General features: G+C 43.2%; 1 protein-coding gene across 7 annotated transcripts in view; it reads left to right on the plus strand.

Moving 5' to 3' along the window:
• Positions 1-19,396, plus strand: part of mgaa (MAX dimerization protein MGA a) — a 47,179-nt gene that overhangs the window by 16,143 nt on the left and 11,640 nt on the right. For 6 of the 7 annotated variants that reach the window (XM_061981715.2, XM_061981721.2, XM_061981720.2 and 3 more), the window contains 17 exons: positions 2,060-2,182; positions 2,259-2,890; positions 8,370-8,643; positions 8,722-8,861; positions 8,929-8,991; positions 9,055-9,115; positions 9,189-9,442; positions 9,506-9,769; positions 9,838-10,009; positions 10,068-10,166; positions 10,226-10,447; positions 11,636-12,117; positions 12,175-12,297; positions 12,358-12,469; positions 12,800-12,917; positions 15,509-15,578; positions 15,648-15,723. In XM_061981715.2, coding sequence (XP_061837699.2) covers positions 2,060-2,182; positions 2,259-2,890; positions 8,370-8,643; positions 8,722-8,861; positions 8,929-8,991; positions 9,055-9,115; positions 9,189-9,442; positions 9,506-9,769; positions 9,838-10,009; positions 10,068-10,166; positions 10,226-10,447; positions 11,636-12,117; positions 12,175-12,297; positions 12,358-12,469; positions 12,800-12,917; positions 15,509-15,578; positions 15,648-15,723 — 3,285 coding nt within the window. The remainder of the gene's footprint in view (positions 1-2,059; positions 2,183-2,258; positions 2,891-8,369; positions 8,644-8,721; positions 8,862-8,928; positions 8,992-9,054; positions 9,116-9,188; positions 9,443-9,505; positions 9,770-9,837; positions 10,010-10,067; positions 10,167-10,225; positions 10,448-11,635; positions 12,118-12,174; positions 12,298-12,357; positions 12,470-12,799; positions 12,918-15,508; positions 15,579-15,647; positions 15,724-19,396) is intronic. The other variant, XM_061981719.2, reaches the window with a different exon arrangement.

Raw genomic sequence — 19,396 nt, forward strand, 5'->3', positions numbered from 1 at the left:
ATATATATGTATGTATGCATATATATATATGTATGTATGCATATATATATGTATGTATGCATATATATATATATATATGTATGCATATATATATGTATGTATGCATATATATATATATATATATATATATATATATATATATATATATATGTGTGTATGTATGTATGTGTATACCGTATTTTTCGGACTATAAGTCGCAGTTTTTTTCATAGTTTGGCCGGGCTCCAGTGCGACTTATATATGTTTTTTTTCCTTTTTTATTATGCATTTTGGGCAGGTGCGACTTATACTTCGGTGCGACTTATACTCCGAAAAATACGGTATATGTATGGATGCATGTATGTATATATATATGTATGTATGTATGTATGTATGTGTATACATGTATGTACGTATGTATATGTTTGTACAAAACTAGTGACGTTGCCACGTTGTGTAAATGGTAAATAAAAAGAGAATACAACAAATCCTTTTCAACTTATATTCAATTGAATAGACTGCAAAGACAAGATATTTCATGTTCACACTGAGAAACATATATATTTTTTGCAAATAATCATGAACTTAGAATTTAATGGCAGTAACACATTGCAAAAAAGGTATTTTTACCACTGTGTTACATGGCCTTTCCTTTTAACAACACTCAGTAAAGGAACTGAGAAGACATTTTTGAAGTGGAATTATTTCCCATTCTTGCTTGATGTACAGCTTAAGTTGTTAAACAGTCTCCCTTGTGATATTTTAGCCTTCATATTGCACCACACATTTTCAATGGGAGACAGGTCTGGACTACAGGCTGGCCAGTCTAGAAGCCACACAGTTGTAACACGTGACTTGGCATTGTCTTGCTGAAATAAGCAGGGGCGTCCATGAAAAAGACATTGCTTGGATGGCAACATATGTTGCTCCAAAAGCTGTATGTACCTTTCAGCATTAATGGGGCCTTCACAGATGTGGAAGTTACCCATGCCTTGGGCACTAATACACCCCCATACCATCACAGATGCTGCCTTTTACACTTTGCACCTAGAACTGGTTCTTTTCCTCTTTGGTCCGGAGGACACGATGTCCACAGTTTCTAAACACAATTTGAAATGTGGACTCATCAGACCACAGAACACTTTTTATACTTTGCATCAGTCCATCTTATTAGATGAGCTCGGGCCCAGCGAAGCGTTTCTGGGTGTTGTTGATAAATGACTTTGGCTTTACATAGTAGAGTTTTAACTTGCATTTACAGATGTAGCGACCATCTGTAGTTACTGACAGTGTTTTTCTGAAGTATTCCTGAGCCCATTTGGTGATATCCTTTGCACACTGATGTGGCTTTTTGATGCAGTACCACCTGAGGGATCCAAGGTGCGTAATATGGCTTACGTGCAGTGATTTCTCCAGATTCTCTGAACCTTTTGATGATATTACGGAGCGTTGATGGTGAAATCCTTAAATTCCTTGCAATAGCTGGTTGAGAAATGTTGTTCTTAAACAATATGCTCAGGCATTTGTTGACAAAGTGGTGACCCTAGCCCCGTCCTTGTTTGTGAATGACTGAGCATTTCATGGAAGCTGCTTTTATACCCAATCATGGCACCCACCTGTTCCCAATTAGCCTGTTCACGTGTGATGTTCCAAATAAGTCTTTCCTCAACTTTCTCAGTCTTTTTTGCCACTTGTGCCAGCTTTTTTGAAACATGTTACAGGCATCAAATTCCAAATGAGCTAATATTTGCAAAAAATAACGAAGTTTCTCAGTGTAAACATGAAATATCTTGTCTTTGCAGTCTATTCAATTGAATATAAGTTGAAAAGGATTTGCAAATCATTGTATTCTCTTTTTATTTACCGTTTACACAACGTGACAACTTCACTGCTTTTGGGGTTTGTATGTGTATACGTATGTATATATGAATGTATGTATGTATGTATGTATGAGGCTCAAGTTCTGCTTATTGGGTTAGGTGAGAATATTGCAGCCTGATGTCCACAGATGATAGTCTCTACTGAAGAAAGAACGAGTGTTTCTTGCATTAAAGAACAGTTGAATTTGTTGTGCTTGCAGGTGCTTCCACCTCATTCGTGTCCAGAACGGGGAAAACTACAGATCTGACCCAGATTAAAGGCTGGAGAGAGAAGTTCTCTTCCCCCGAGACTTCCACAGCTCCTCCAGCTTCCAACGACGAAGGTTCCAACTGGCCAGTCACATGACCACTTCCAATAGCTCTGTGGGGTTTCAGGGCTTTCATTTTGGGCTCTTGCAGGTCCGGCGGTGTGCGTGGCCCCGGAGCAGACCAAGAAGAACTTGTCTGCGTTCTGCAGCGACATGTTGGATCAGTACCTGGAGAGCGAGGCCAAGCTCATCCAGCAGTCTGCCAGCAGCTTCCCCGTAGAGCTGCCTCCAGTCTACCAGCTTCCTGCCGCCGGCAGCAGCAGCAACTACAACCTCAGCGCTGTTCTCAAGAAGCCCACCTCCGACCTCATCTCCGGGTTCATCCCGCCGTCCAAAAGAAGCAGAGTCCAGGGCAGGGAGCACAAAGCCACCAAGAAAGGAGAGCGGAAGCAGAAGAGTTCCAAAGTGGAAGCTGATCATCAAGCCACCCCGTCTCAGCCCCTCACAGAGACCAGTGACCCGGTCTCAGCCGCCCCTCTCCCTTCTGTCTTCCGGAGGAAAAGACTCCAATCTAAGACCTCCTCCCAGGCGGGGATGGCAGACATGCCCCCCCTGGAGTCTGACTCTGAAGTGGACGCTGCTGCTGCCCCCAGACCGTCTGTGACTCAAGGCTTGCTGAGGCAGAAAGACTTGGAGGATAGCGCCCAGTGGGCCGGTCGACCTCGCACTTTCATCACGGAGGAGCGAGCCGCCATCGCACTGACGTCCCTCTTCACCTTGATGGTAGGACCTCTCTTTAAAAGTATATTTCAACTAATTTTCAGCTTCTAAAACAGGGTGTCCAAAGTGCGACCTGGGGGCCATTTTTTAAAAGCCCAATTGTTAGCTTGCTAATATTAGCATGACAGTTTTTTTGGGGGGCAAATTTTGCAGGTACAGACTTTAGCATCAAATATTTTGTTACTTGATGAATGCTACTAGCTAGCGTGCTAACGTTAGTAGGCTAGCTTTTTTTTAGCTAATTTTATAGGTATACAGCAGAGTCCTATTATGTATGCTAACTTTAGCATGCAAGCATTTTTCTAACAAATATTTCAGGTTTACATCGCAAATTAATTAATTTTGGTACTTGACACGTTACAATTATTTATTTATATATATATATATATATTAGAGATGCGCGGTTTGCGGGCACAACCGCGGAGTCCGCGGATTATCCGCGAATCGGGCGGATTAAATTTTAAAAAATTAGATTTTATCAGCGGGTCGGGTCGGGCGATTGAAATTTAAAAAAATTAGATTTTAAATAGATTCAGGCGGGTGGCAGTTAAACCAATTCGGAAATATATATACATAGTTAAATGTTGTTACCCACATACGAAAAACGAGCAGGCACCTGCAGCATATGCCACAACAGAAGAAAAAAAAAAAAGAGATGGACACTTTTACGGAGCGGAGAAGGCCCCCGACGCCTCGCCGGGGTCCGGAACCGAGGCCCCTTCCCCCGAGAGGGCCCCACCGGGAGCCGTAGCTGAGGCGATCCGCGAGAAGGGCCCGACGCAAGTCCAGGGTCACCACCGCACCGACACCCCGCCTCGTCCGCCTTCGCCGCGGCCGGCGTCACGCGCAGCAGGTAAGCATCTTACCTGCCCGCCACCCCCGTGGCCGGGGGCTCGTAACAGGGGTCACTCCGCGCGCTCCGCCCGCGCAGCTTACCTGCCCGCCACCCCTGTTGCCGGAGGCGCGTAACAGGGGTCACTCCGCGCGCAGTGCGCTCACGAAAGGGGTGGGGCTCACCCTGGTTGATATAGACAGCAGCTAGGACGGTGGCCATGGAAGTTGGAACCCGCTAAGGAGTGTGTAACAACCCACCTGCCGAATCAACTAGCCCTGAAAATGGATGGCGCTGGAGCGTCGGGCCCATATACCCGGCTGTCGCCGGCAGCGAGACGCGCTTGGAGGTGCGCTCAGCGCGGCTCCCATATGATTGCGCACTGGTGTGCGTCTGGGTCGTGACAGCGTGGCACGCGAATGCTGCATTGGATCAGTCTCTTTTCTTTAACAGGCAAAAGCTTTATAACCTCACTAATGCCTTGCATCGTCTATATTAGATATATAACAACGGGCGGATGGCGGGCGGATGCGGTTCTGATCAAATGTTAGATCGAGTGGAGTGCGGATGGTTGACGACTTTCTGATGCGGTTGCGGATGAAATAATTGCCTATCCGCACATCTCTAATATATATATATATATATATATATATATATATATATACACACACACACACACACACACACACACACACACGTGTGTATATTATTAAACAGTGGTGGATGCTGGTCTCTCAAGGAGGGGAAGCTCGATTTCGGCCTACATCATAAAATGGGTTGGTTTATTTATACGTAAATTCTACCCTCCGTTCCTTTTTAAAAAAGTGATCTGTGACCCTGTCGTACAAAGTGTCCTCTCAATGGCCAGCAGAGCTAGGCTGCTTAAACGGCCTTGGCCCATGGTGTTGTGGGTGTAAGACTTGAGCAACTTTAAACAGGAGAAGCTCCTCTCTACACTTGCAGATGTAGCTCCAATCTTTGCCACTAATGACCATAGTTTGTACAGCCGTGTGCATTACAAATGTATGTTTGTTGTTCAATAAAAAAACAAAAAAACATTCAAATGATCTGCCTATAAGTGCAGCTTTTGGGACGAGCAATAGAAAATGGATGGATGGATGGATGCTACCTAGCTAGCTGGCTAGCTGGGACTGGCGCGAGGCTAGTGCGACGTGTGTCCGCCTGTGAGTGCTTTGAGACGGTGGAGGGGCTCAACAGACCACAGAATTTTCCTCCAGAAGGTCTTATCTTTGTCCATGTGATGTCAGATGGAACAAAAATGGAGCTGTTTGGCCACAGTACCCAGCAATATGTTTAGAGGAGAAAAGGTGAGGCCATTAATCCCAGGAATGCTCTGGGCCTGTTTTGCTGCCAATGGAACTGGTGCTTTAAATGGCACAATGAAAAAGGAGGATTACCTCCAAATTCTTCAGGACAACCTAAAATCCTCAGCCCGGAGGTTGGGTCTTGGGCACAGTTGGGTGTTCCAACAGGACAATGACCCCAAACACACCTCAAAAGTGGTAAATGAATGGCTAAATCAGGCTAGAATGAATGTTTTAGTATGGCCTTCCCAAAGTCCTGACTTAACTGTGTGGACAATGCTGAAGAAACAAGTCCATGTCAGAAAACCAACACATTTAGCTGAACTGCACCAATTTTGTCAAGAGGAGTGGTCAAAAATTCAAGCAGAAGCTTGTGGATGGCTATCAAAAGTGCCTTATTGCAGTGAAACTTGCCAAGGGATATGTAAGCAAATATTAACATTGCTATATGTATACTTTTGACCGAGCAGATATGCTCACATTTTCAGTAGACCCATAATACATTCATAAAAGAAGCAAACTTCATGAATGTTTTTTGTGACCAACAAGTATGTGCTCCAATCACTCTATCACAAAAAAATAAGAGTTGTAGAAATGATTGGAAACTCAAGACAGCCATGACATTGTTCTTTACAAGTGTATGTAAACTTTTGACCACGACTGTACATACCTGTACATATCTATATATGTATGTGTATATACATATATGTGTGTGTGTGTGTGTGTGTGTGCGTGTGTGTGTGTGTGTGCGTGTGTGTGTGTAAACATGTGCTGTACAGTATGTGTGCTTGGGTCCCTTTTTTAGGACGACTCATGCAAAAACTGGCAATAATGTCTGATTGAATGCTAAAAATGTGATGACAGACCAGCTCCAAAAAGGGAATGTAATTTTAGGTTGTTTTACTAAATGACACCCAGAATGTACATGAAGGTAAAGACTATGGGATTTACAATATTAAAACAATAAAGGATTGAATATATGAAGTAGGGCTGGGCTGGGCGATATGGCCTTTTATTAATTTGTGGATATGTTTAGGCCATGTCACAATACACCATATATATCTGGATATTTTGCCTTAGCCTTGAATGAACACTTGATGCATATAATCACAGCAGTATGATGATTCTATGTGTCTACATTAAAACATTCTTCTTCATACTGCATTAATATATGTTCATTTTAAACGTCCATGCAGAGAGGGAAATCACAACTAAGTCAATTTAGCAAAAGTGTATTTATTAAACAGTTATTAAGCAGTGGCACAAACATTCATGTCATTTCCAAAACAGAAAGTGCAGGATTGTCAAAGACATTTTAAAACAAGCTATTAGTGCACTTTTGTGCATGATGTCACTAAGATGACATATCAAAACAACATGCACTTTTTGTACAGAATGCCACTGCTATAGTTTAAAACAAATAAAGTGCACTTTTGTGCATGATGTCACACAAGATATTTCAATAACTGTCAAATAAAATTGAGCTGCATAATAGGAAATCAAATAGTGTATGTCCTTCGCTATGTGGTAGGTTCCTGCGGACGTTATCTCCTTCTGTTGTGGACTATTTTTTCATACGGTGTTGATGTGGAAATGATTGCTTGGGCATTTTGTTGATGTGAAGGCGAACGAAGATGTTGACATGCGGAGTTTCTTTTTTTAATTTTTTAATTTTATTTTTTTGTCCTGTCCAGCTTCTCAGGCAAATCATATAGTTGATGTAGATGCCCATATCGGCTGTTCAGATTTACTTTACAAAAGAGAAGTGTGGGATACTTCTCTTGTTGCCTTATTTGTATTTGAGTTTATTAAATGTATTTATATTATCATTTGGTGCAGCCGGGCCGGAGCAGGAGGGGATAGAAAGAGAAAAAAAGGAAGACAGAGGGGGAAGTCGTTGGGACAAGAGGGGGATAAGACAGAGAGACAAAAACAACAACAGCAAACACAACGATAACAACAATAGAGCAACATCAGCAAATAGGATATGTACAAATATGATGGTAAAAGTGATAGCAAAGAAGCAGTTAGTGAAATAAAGAATACAGAAATGACCATAAGCATTATTACACTACAAATGGATCAATACATATAGCAATAGAAATAGCGCTATTGATATTGAATAATAACAATTTACCTCTATTGTCAATAATACAATTGTTCAGATGCAACAATACATATATGTAATGATAACTAGAGATACAGAAAAATGGAGGGAAAGAAAGAGAAGCAACCTATATTGACCTTGTAGATTGTTATAGTAACAATAGGTTAAGCTTTGTCAGTGTGCCATGTGTTGCCCTGTTTCCCTTAGGGCGACAACGTTAATATATGTTTGATGCAGAGTTTCAAGCACTCCTTATGCTCTAGCGGGTGACTTTTCAAAAGCTACAAATTAGCAGTGCTGCTACTTTTTACAGCAAAGCTTTTGTCGCATACTTGACATATTACGGTTGTCTGTTCAACATCTTCCCGCTTGAAGCCAAACCACCGCCAGACGATGGACCCTGTGCTGTTTTTCTTGGGAATTAATTATTGTACCTTCATTTCTTACCAGATTGGCACCTTCTCTCTGTTGTATGACCACTCGCACCACCTGCCACTGCTAACTTTACCCATGCTGCTACCTCTCTGCTCGGTGAGGCCGTATGACGTTGCACGCGTGTATGTGACGTATGTAAGAAGGTGCGCTTGTTTTATGTCTCTGTGAGAAGGAGCGACAAGAAAGAGTGAGAAACGCCTGTAGTGTAATGCCCGCAGCTACAAACAATTGTGTGAGAACGTATACTCCAATACTCACCATATAGTAATTTTCTACATCGTACAGAGACAAACCCGCGATATATTCAGTATATTCCATATATCTCCCAACCCTAATATGAAGGTTGCTCCTCTTCTACTTCTCACATGGACATCTTTTTACAATCAAGTGCAACATAACAAACAAGGCGAAATATGATGACAAAAGATAAAAAGCCATCTAGAACCTGCAGAAGTTAGTTCCACATGACACCTGCTGCTCTGTGGAAACTAACCCCGCCCACTCTGCTTGCTGTTACTTTCAATGGTGAAGGTCTTGAGAAATGATTTAGAAAGGTCTGGTGGGCTGGATTGGAAATCTTCATTTGAGCAGGCACCTTTTTTCCCTTGAAGTAAGCTGGTTTGAAAAAAAGGTGTATGGGTGTGACATGTAGTTTAGTGACTGTCATGCAGATTGAAGTCCCAAAGCATGGACTTATGTGAACTCTCATCATGCTTGTTTCTTCATACATGCAGAGCTAGACCTGGTACCTGCTTCATATCTAAGATATGTTTTACTATGCAGGGTTTTGTCAGCGATAATCCCACGGCTCCCATCCGCCTGCCCCCCAGACCCACCACCCCCTGCTTCAACGACTTCTGCCGTCTGGGCTGCGTCTGCTCCAGCCTGGCCTACACGTCCCGCATCAGCCACTGCGGCCGGCCGCAGTGCATGCTGGGATGCAGCTGCCTCAAGCAGAAGGTGGTCCTGCTCAAGAACCTGGACGGCTCTGATTCCAGCCCCTCCCACCACGGCACCGGCAAGAGGAGAAAAAGGAAGCGGATGAAGATGGCCTACAGTAAGGCTATTTCCGTGTTAGGTGGTCTTCTCTAGTCATGTTGTCCAGTCATATTCCACTGTCTGCTTCCACTCGCAGTTCTGAAGGAAGCCGACAGCGTCTCCCAACCTGCTGAGCGGGTGCGGACTCTCTGGAAGATGGACAGCAGAGCCTTGGACCCGGAGCCCAGCCACATCCCGGAAGCTGCTAATCCGTCCTGCACTGGAATGTCTTCAAAGGTGCAAACAGGTCTCCTCCATTTTATTGGAGCTCAATTGTCACCTTGTTTTTGTTACGTTTTCTAAGGCGAGCAAGCCCGCTGGCAGCTGCGCCCGAGTGAGAAGATTTCTAGGAAAGACATTGCAGCAGGTCAGTAGCCAGTCACTTGTCCACCTCTCCAACCGTCCTGGTTCTGTCATGGTCTTCCTTCAGGAGCCTCCACCCGAAGCTGACAGGAGAACATTGCAGGGGAGAAAAAGCAAAGTGGCAGCAGGTGTGTGTTTTTACTTCAGTCTTACAAAGTCTCTTCAGGGATGGCCACTTTCACTCCTCTTTTCACACCCAAGCTGAGCCTGCTGCGACCCCCTCAAAGCCCTCCAGACGCCTGACCATCCTCACAGAGTGTGGCTGGAAGTTGGACGCCGACCGCGATTACGTGCTGAAGAAGCTGTGCGAGGCCATGGCCCGGCATAGCCTGGACAAACCCTTCTGGGCCAGGAAGTACCACATCTGTCCCATCAGTCAGACGGTGGAGGGGAGTGGCGCCGGACGCTGCATCCACTACAAAGTCCTCATCAGCAGAAGCAGCCATGCTCCGCAGGTTGGCAAGAAGCTCTCATGGGGTCTCTTCAGATCCCACATGATGACTCTCTTACCTCCTCAGGAGGACAACTCCACACTGGTGGTGGAGGAGGTGAAGGCTGGGCAGGGACCTGTGGAGGACTGGCAGAGGGCGCTGGTGGAGGAGGACCTGGTGGAAGACTTGCAGCGGGAAGTGAACAAAAGTGACCTGGAAGAGAAGGAGGTGCAGGTGTTGGAGAAGAGGAAGTCCAGCATCTGCATGGCTCTGCCTTTCCTCACAACAGCCTCCGCCGCCGGCTTCCTGTCAGCCAGCAAGAAGAAGCCGGGCCACAACAATTGTGTTCAGGTGAGCCCACTTGATGCCGAGTCAGCGCTAAGTGGAGTGATGAACTGATCAAAGACGTGTGCGTCCAGGTTAACGGAAAGTTGTATCCTCTGGCCAAGATCCAGCTGGGGGAGATGGGGGCGCTCCACCCCGCCAACCGCCTGGCGGCGTATGTGACGGGCCGCGTGCAGGCCAACAAGAAGCAGGAAGCTGACCCCAGTCAGTCTAAGCCCTGTGCCCCCACCCAGCCCCCACCCACAGGTGAAGACACTGCAGATGACATCACGCTCTGTTGGTGACCACATTGTGTGTGTTGCAGTGGCGCCCACCGTGACCATCATGACCACGGCCATCAACCCCCCCGTGGGATCCACTCAGGTCAGACCGCTGTCAGCAGGAAGCTCTGCCCCCCCCACAGGTAACGCAGGTGTGATTGTTGTGCACTTGGCTCGCCATGACTGTCAACCTTGTTTCCAGGCTTGGCGCCCCCCACCAATCCTCAGGTGGTGATGCTTACATACACCCCCTTCACACTCCCTGTCTTGCCCCCTCCCAAGAACCTGCGCTCCCCCTCCGTCAGGGTGGTTCTACGCCCAGTTCAATCCACTACAGGTGGACAATATTACTGCCGAGCGGATGGCAACCTGGTGCAGCTGATCCCAGTCAACCAGCTGAGACCCCCCACTGGGTTAGGGTTCGGTGAGTCACATGGCACCACATGGGGGAGGGGCTTCAAAGTGGCCAAGAGGGGTGTACAAACTGTTTCCACTGAACTAAAAACCAATACATTGTTTATTGTAACCATCAGGGCTCACCTCCATTTTGGTGAAGGTTAAAGGCCCCGGGGACCCAAAAGGGTCTCAGTATATAAGTTTAAAAAGTGTAAAACCATCCACAAATTTAAAAAAAACATTTGTTTTTAAAATAATTGTCTTCAATTTAAAAAAACGATACGCGGGTGTAAAAAACCTATTTTCTTAAATTTAAAAAAAAGTTTTTTATTCAATTAATAAAACAATTCGCAAGTTTAATAAAATTACTTGAATTAAAAATACGATTTGCTGTTAAAACAATTCACAAGCATAAAAATATTTTCTTCAATTAAAGACAAGATTGGCAAGCATAACAACAACAAAGTAATATTCCACAAGGACTTTTCCTCTCTCTGTCTCCCAACATAACACGCAGGCATGAAGAAATAACCAAGCAGGGGATAATCAAATAGATGTGGTAACGGTGCGGGGCGGTATAGCTCGGTTGGTAGAGTGGCCGTGCCAGCAACTTGAGGGTTCCAGGTTTGAGCCCCGCTTCCGCCATCCTAGTCACTGCTGTTGTGTCCTTGGGCAAGACACTTCACCCACCTGCTCCCAGTGCCACCCACACTGCTTAAAATGTAATTTAGATATTGGCTTTCACTTTGTAAAAGCGCTTTGAGTCACTAGAGAAAAGCGCTATATAAATATAATTCACTTCACCTCACAACTTACGAGTTGAGCTTGTTTCCCCTCTTTTCTGTCCACCAGTTTACTCCCCACCGAGCTTCTTTTTCTTTATTTTTAGCAGACGGCACTATGCGCAAATAACAGCAGCCTTAAATGGACTCAGCAGCACCACCTGTGAGTGCCACCTCCAGGTGCTCTGAGCGAGTGGAATGTTACTCCTGAAAATTTTTACTTGAATAAAGTTGTTTTTATATTTACAACGTGTTATTAATTGAAGAAAACATTTTTTTCTTTGCAGATCATTTATTTTACGAGCAGATCATAGTTTTTTTTACTTGCAAATGTTTGTTTAATTGAAGTAAATATACTTGCTCATCATTGGGTGTGAGTAAAAGATGTTTGTGGAGTTCTACCAATCACACTAAAACTGTATTTATGTCCTCAGGTTCCTCCTCGGTTCTTGTGGATTCTTCCCCTTTGCCCATGGCGAGTAGCAACGCCGGCGCTTTAGCGCCACCCAGCTCCGCTTCCAGCCAAAGCGGGACGTGCGCCATGAAGATTCTCCCCGTCACCTCCACAAGGGATCCCGTCCCACCTGCCAAGCCGCCCACGCCGCCAGCCCACAGCGTGACGCCGGGAACAAAGGCTGGCACTGTCCCTGAGGATTGTAAAGACGAAACCACTCCTTTGAGGTCCAAGGCCACACCTTCAGCCCCGCTAATTCACGCCGCAACCGAGCCCGCTCGGGGTCCGGTGAACCTGGACGTCATCTGCGTGGACGACGACATGGAGGCTGACCTGGGAGCCAAGTGCGGAATCCCGGAAATTCTCATTGATTCGTCCCCGGAAATTCTCATTGATTCGTCGAGCGGAGAGACGGAACACTCGTCTGACATGACGGAAGACTCCAGTGATGCCGATGAGAAGGTCAGGTTCCCTCACTTCCTGTCACATTCTATGGAAGCTCATGTCATGTTCCTGCAGAACCTCCTGGTCCAGGAGAGGAGGCGGCGGCACAGGATGTCGCCCTTTGACTTGCACATGGGCGCACTGAGGCGGGAAGTCCAAGTGGACGCCAACACGCCCACCAGCTTCACTCTGAAGAAGGTGAGTGCTTGATGTTGGATGCTGTTGGCAGCTTAAGAGCCATGGCCCACTTGGTTTCAGGCCCTCCACGTCATCCAGCAGCTCAGGACCAGTGAGACGCGTCTGAAGAGGAAGAAGAGGGTTCTGGAACGGAAAAGGGAACAGTTGTTGGACGTCATCCTTCCCCCAGCAGGTAGGAAGTTGTTGTACTTCCTGTGTGGTGTCGTGATGTCATCTGCGTCAGCTGTTGTACTTCCTGTGTGGCGCCGTGATGTCATCTGCTTCAACTGTTGTATTTCCTGTGTGGTGTCTTGATATCATCTGCATCAACTGTTGTACTTCCTGTGCGGCGTCGTGATGTCATCTGCTTCAACTGTTGTACTTCCTGTGTGGTGTTGTGATGTCATCTGCTTCAACTGTTGTACTTCCTGTGTAGTGTCGTGATGTCATCTGCTTCAACTGTTGTACTTCCTGTGTGGTGTCGTGATGTCATCTGCTTCAACTGTTGGTTCTTTGTCGACAGGTCACAGCCGCCATGTCAGTTCACCTGGGACAAGTTCATGCGGCCCGGAATCAGATTTGCCCAAATTGGTAGCACCGTACGTCACTGGAAAGAACGAACATGTGCCCAGAAATGCCGTGTAAGAAGTCTTTTTTTGGTAACCCAACAGGAAGAACAGATCATGTAACAACTAACATGTAACTAATATGTAACTACAATGTAGTAAACACAAAACTAACATGTAACTAATATTTAACTACCATGTAGAAAACACGAAACTAACACATAACTAATATTTAACTACCATGTAGCAAACACAGAACTAACATGTAACTAATATTTAACTACCATGTAGCAAACACGAAACTAACATGTAACTACCATGCAGCAAACACGAAACTAACATGTAACTAATATTTAACAACCATGTAGCAATCACGAAACTAAAATGTAACTAATATTTAACTACCATGTAGCAAACAGGAAACTGTCATGTAACTAATATTTAACTACCATGTAGCAAACATGAAACTAACATGTAACTAATATTTAACTACCATGTAGCAAACACGAAACTAACATGTCTCTGATATTTAACTACCATGTAGCAAACACGAAACTAACATGTAACTAATATTTAACTACCATTTAGCAAACACTAAACTAACGTAACTAATATGTAACTACCATGTAGCAAACACAAAACTACCATGTAGCAAACACAAAACTAACATGTAACTAATATGTAACTACCATGTAGCAAACACAAAACTAACATGTAACTAATATTTAACTACGATGTAGCAAACACAAACTAACATTTAACTAGTTTATAACTACCATGTAGCAAACACAAAACTAACATGTAACTACCATATAGCAAACACAAAACTAACATGTAACTACTATGTATCAAACACAACACTAACAGGTAACTACCATGTAGCAAACAAAACTAACATCTAACTACCATGTAGCAAACCCAAAACTGATATGTGACTTATATATAACTACCATGTTGCAAACACGAAACTAACATGTAACTAATATGTAACTACCATGTAGCAAACACAAAACTGACATGTAACTTGTATACAACTACCATGTAGCAAACATGAAACTAATATGTAACTACCATATAGCAAACATGAAACTAATATGTAACTACCAGATAGTAAACACAAAGCTAACATGTAACTAATATGTAACTACCATGTAGCAAACACAAAACTGACATGTAACTTGTATATAACTACCATGTAGAAAACATGAAACTAATATGTAACTACCAGGTAGCAAACACAAAGCTAGCATGTAACTAATATTTAACACAAACTAACATGTAACTAATACATAACTACCATGGAGCAAACACAAACTAACATGTAACTACCATGTAGCAAACACAAAACTAACATTTAACTAGTTTAACTACCATGTAGCAAACACAAAACTAACATGTAACTACCAAGTAGCAAACACAAAACTAACATGTAACTACCTTGTAGCAAACACAAAACTAACATGTAACTACCATGTAGCAAACACAAAACTAATATGTAACTACCATGTAGCAAACACAAAACTGACATGTAGCTTATATATATAACTACCATGTAGCAAACACTAAACTAACATTTTACTAATATGTAACTACCATGTAGCAAACATGAAACTAATATGTACTGTAACTACCATGTAGCAAACACAAAACTGACATGTAGCTTATATATATAACTACCATGTAGCAAACACAAAACTAACATGTTACTAATATGTAACTACCATGTAGCAAACATGAAACTAATATGTACTGTAACTACCATGTAGCAAACATGAAACTAATATGTAACTACCATGTAACAAACACAAAACTAACATGTAACTAATATGTAACTACAGTGTAGAAAACACGAAACTAATATGTAACTACCATGTAGCAAACATGTAACTAATATGTAACTTCCATGTAGCAAACACAAAACTAACATGTAACTAATATGTAACTACAGTGTAGAAAACACGAAACTAATATGTAACTACCATGTAGCAAACCCAAAACTAACTTGTAACTAATATGTAACTACCATGTAGCAAACACAAAACTAATATGTAACTACCATGTAGCAAACAAAACTAATATGTAACTACCATGTAGCAAACACAAAACTAACATGTAACTAATATGTAACTGCCATGTATAGAACGCGTACCTAACGGGTATAGAAAATATTAACATTTACAGAACATGTAACTAACATGTATACAACACGTAACTAAGACGTATAGAATATGTAACTAACACATATAGAACTCGTACCTAACGGGTATAGAACATGTAACTAACACGTTTAGAACACTTAACGAACGTGTATAGAACATGTAAATAACGCGTAAAGAACACATAACTAACAGGTATAGAACATGTAACTAACACGTATGGAACACATAACAGGTATAGAACGTGTAACTAACGCGTATAGAACACATAACTAACACGTATAGAACATGCAACTAACACGTATAGAACATGTGACTAACACGTATAGAACTCGTAACTAACATATAACTAACAGGTATAGAACATGTAACTAACAGGTATAGAACATGTAACAGGTATAGACTATGTAACTAACAGTTATAGTACACGTAACTAACAGGTATAGAACATGTAACTAACATAGGTAGAGTAAGAGGGGATGTAATTGTTGTGCTGACATCCAACAACAGGGCATCAAAGTCTGGGGGCGTGGTCAACAAAGTACCAGACCAGTGTGGACTGGGCCAACTGCACACTGCGGTAAAAAGCAAGAGGAAGTCACATGACATGCCTGGTGTGCTCCCACTGACCTGTCTTCTGCTTTTGCAGACTGCTAAGGATCTGGATTCTGAAGCCAGGACTGAAGGGGTCTGTGAGGACCTGCAGCCAGGACACCATCAGTCAGGTGACAGGATGTGACCAATCACTAATCACAAGCTAAGTCAGCTTGTGTCAGACTAATTCTAATAATAATAACAATAATTCTAATAATAACAATAATAATAGTAGTTAAAGCTACGAGCAGCGTTTAACGGGCCATCTTCTTTATTGTTTCCCTGGGTTCACATGAATTGGTAGGCACACATGATGTTCTTCTCCATGCCCTGACCACCACATAAAGATGTAAGAAGATCAGAGAATGTATAAGGAGATGATTTGTTGCATCACACCCAACACTCCACCTACCATTGAAACAATGACAGCCTGTGGAAGGAAGCCATGACTCTTAAAATGGAATCCCACCCACCATCAATATTTTAGCAAGATGGGTGCATGTATAAGGAAGGTTTGAAGTTATAATGTGCCACCACAAGATGGGTGCATGTATAAGGAAGGTTTGACGTTATAATGTTCCACCACAAGATGGGTGCATGTATAAGGAAGGTTTGAAGTTAGAATGTTCCATCACAAGATGGGTGCATGTATAAGGAAGGTATGAAGTTATAATGTTCCACCACAAGATGGGTGCATGTGTAAGGAAGGTTTGAAGTTACAATGTTCCACCACAAGATGGGTGCATGTATAAGGAAGGTATGAAGTTATAATGTTCCACCACAAGATGGGTGCATGTATAAGGAAGGTTTGAAGTTACAATGTTCCATCACAAGATGGGTGCATGTATAAGGAAGGTATGAAGTTATAATGTTCCACCACAAGATGGGTGCATGTATAAGGAAGGTATGAAGTTATAATGTTCCACCACAAGATGGGTGCATGTATAAGGAAGGTTTGAAGTTAGAATGTTCCACCACAAGATAGGTGCATGTATAAGGAAAGTTTGAAGTTAGAAAGTTCCACCACAAGATGAGTGCATGAATAAGGAAGGTATGAAGTTATAATGTTCCACCACAAGATGGGTGCATGTATAAGGAAGGTTTGAAGTTACAATGTTCCACCACAAAATGGGTGCATATATAAGGAAGGTATGAAGTTAGAATGTTCCACCACACGATGGGTGCATGTACGGTTTAAGGAAGGTATGAAGTTAGAATGTTCCACCACAAGATGGGTGCATGTATAAGGAAGGTATGAAGTTATAATGTTCCGGAAGGTTTGAAGTTATAATGTTCCACCACAAGATGGGTGCATGTATAAGGAAGGTATGAAGTTATAATGTTCCACCACAAGATGGGTGCATGTATAAGGAAGGTATGAAGTTATAATATTCCGGAAGGTTTGACGTTATAATGTTCCACCACAAGATGGGTGCATGTATAAGGAAGGTATGAAGTTATAATGTTCCGGAAGGTTTGAAGTTCTAATGTTCCACCACAAGATGGGTGCATGTATAAGGAAGGTATGAAGTTATATTCCGGAAGATTTGAGGTTATAATGTTCAACCACAAGATGGGTGCATGTATAAGGAAGGTATGTAGTTATAATATTCCACCACAAGATGGGTGCATGTATAAGGAAGGTTTGAAATTAGAATGTTCCACCACAAGATGGGTGCATGTATAAGGAAGGTTTGAAGTTCTAATGTTCCACCACAAGATGGGTGCATATATAAGGAAGGTATGAAGTTCTAATGTTCCACCACAAGATGGGTGCATGTATAAGGAAGGTATGAAGTTCTAATGTTCCGCCACAAGATGGGCGCATGTATAAGGAAGGTTTGAAGTTATAATGTTCCACCACAAGATGGGTGCATGTATAAGGAAGGTATGAAGTTATAATGTTCCACCACAAGATGGGTGCATGTATAAGGAAGGTATGAAGTTATAATGGTCCACCACAAGATGGGTGCATGTATAAGGAAGGTATGAAGTTATATTCCGGAAGGTTTGAAGTTATAATGTTCTACCACAAGATGGGTGCATGTTATAATGTTCCACCACAAGATGGGTGCATGTATAAGGAATGTTTGAAGTTATAATGTTCCACCACAAGATGGGTGCATGCATAAGGAAAGTTTGAAGTTATAATGTTCCACCACAAGATGGGTGCATATATAAGGAAGGTATGAAGTTATAATGTTCCACCACAAGATGGGTGCATATATAAGGAAGGTATGAAGTTATAATGTTCCACCACAAGATGGGTGCATATATAAGGAAGGTATGAAGTTCTAATGTTCCACCACAAGATGGGTGCATGTATAAGGAAGGTATGAAGTTTTAATGTTCCACCACAAGATGGGTGCATGTATAAGGAAGGTTTGAAGTTAGAATGTTTCACCACAAAATGGTTGCATAGAATGTTCCACCACACGATGGGTGCATGTACGGTATAAGGAAGGTATGAAGTTAGAATGTGCCACCACAAGATGGGTGCATGTATAAGGAAGGTATGAAGTTATAATATTCTGAAAGGTTTGACGTTATAATGTTCCACCACAAGATGGGTGCATGTATAAGGAAGGTATGAAGTTATAATGTTCCGGAAGGTTTGAAGTTATAATGTGCCACCACAAGATGGGTGCATGTATAAGGAAGGTTTGAAGTTATAATGTTCCACCACAAGATGGGTGCATGTATAAGGAAGGTATGAAGTTATAATGGTCCACCACAAGATGGGTGCATGTATAAGGAAGGTATGAAGTTATATTCCGGAAGGTTTGAAGTTATAATGTTCTACCACAAGATGGGTGCATGTATAAGGAAGGTATGTAGTTATAATGTTCCACCACAAGATGGGTGCATGTATAAGGAAGGTTTGAAGTTAGAATGTTCCACCACAAGATGGGTGCATGTATAAGGAAGGTATGAAGTTCTAATATTCCACCACAAGATGGTTGCATGTATAAGGAAGGTATGAAGTTCTAATGTTCCACCACAAGATGGGTGCATGTATAAGGAAGGTATGAAGTTCTAATGTTCCACCACAAGATGGGTGCATGTATAAGGAAGGTTTGAAGTTATAATGTTCCACTACAAGATGGGTACATGTATAAGGAAGGTATGAAGTTATATTCCGGAAGGTTTGAAGTTATAATGTTCTACCACAAGATGGTTGCATGTATAAGGAAGTATAATGTTCCACCACCAGATGGGTGCATGTATAAGGAAGGTATGAAGTTCTAATGTTCCACCACAAGATGGGTGCATGTATAAGGAAGGTTTGAAGTTAGAATGTTCCACCACAAAATGGGTGCATGTATAAGGAAGGTTTGAAGTTATAATGTTCCACCACAAAATGGGCATAGGTGGATTAATGAACGGGCCTACCGGGCCCAGGCCCAGGGGGCCAGGCCAACTTGGCCCCGCGGCCGCGACGCATGCAAAACTACTTTTGCAAAAATAATAATCTTAGGCCCCAAGGGGCCAGGCCAACTTGGCCCCGCGGCCATAATCCATAGAGGGTCAGAGGCCCCAAGGGGCCAGGTCAACTTGGCCCCGCGGCCGCGACCCACAGAGGGCCAGAGGCCCCAAGGGGCCAGGCCAACATGGCCCCGCGGCCATGATCCATAGACGGTCAGAGGCCCCAAGGGGCCAGGTCAACTTGGCCCCGCGGCCACGACCCACAGAGGGTCATAGGCCCCAAAGGGCCAGGCCAACTTGGCCCCGCGGCTGCGACCCACAGAAGGCCAGAGGCCCCAAGGGGCCAGGTCAACTTGGCCCCGCGGCCACGATCCATAG

The sequence above is a fragment of the Nerophis lumbriciformis genome, linkage group LG24 (assembly GCF_033978685.3).
Source record: "Nerophis lumbriciformis linkage group LG24, RoL_Nlum_v2.1, whole genome shotgun sequence".
Classification (NCBI taxonomy): Eukaryota; Metazoa; Chordata; class Actinopteri; order Syngnathiformes; family Syngnathidae; genus Nerophis; species Nerophis lumbriciformis.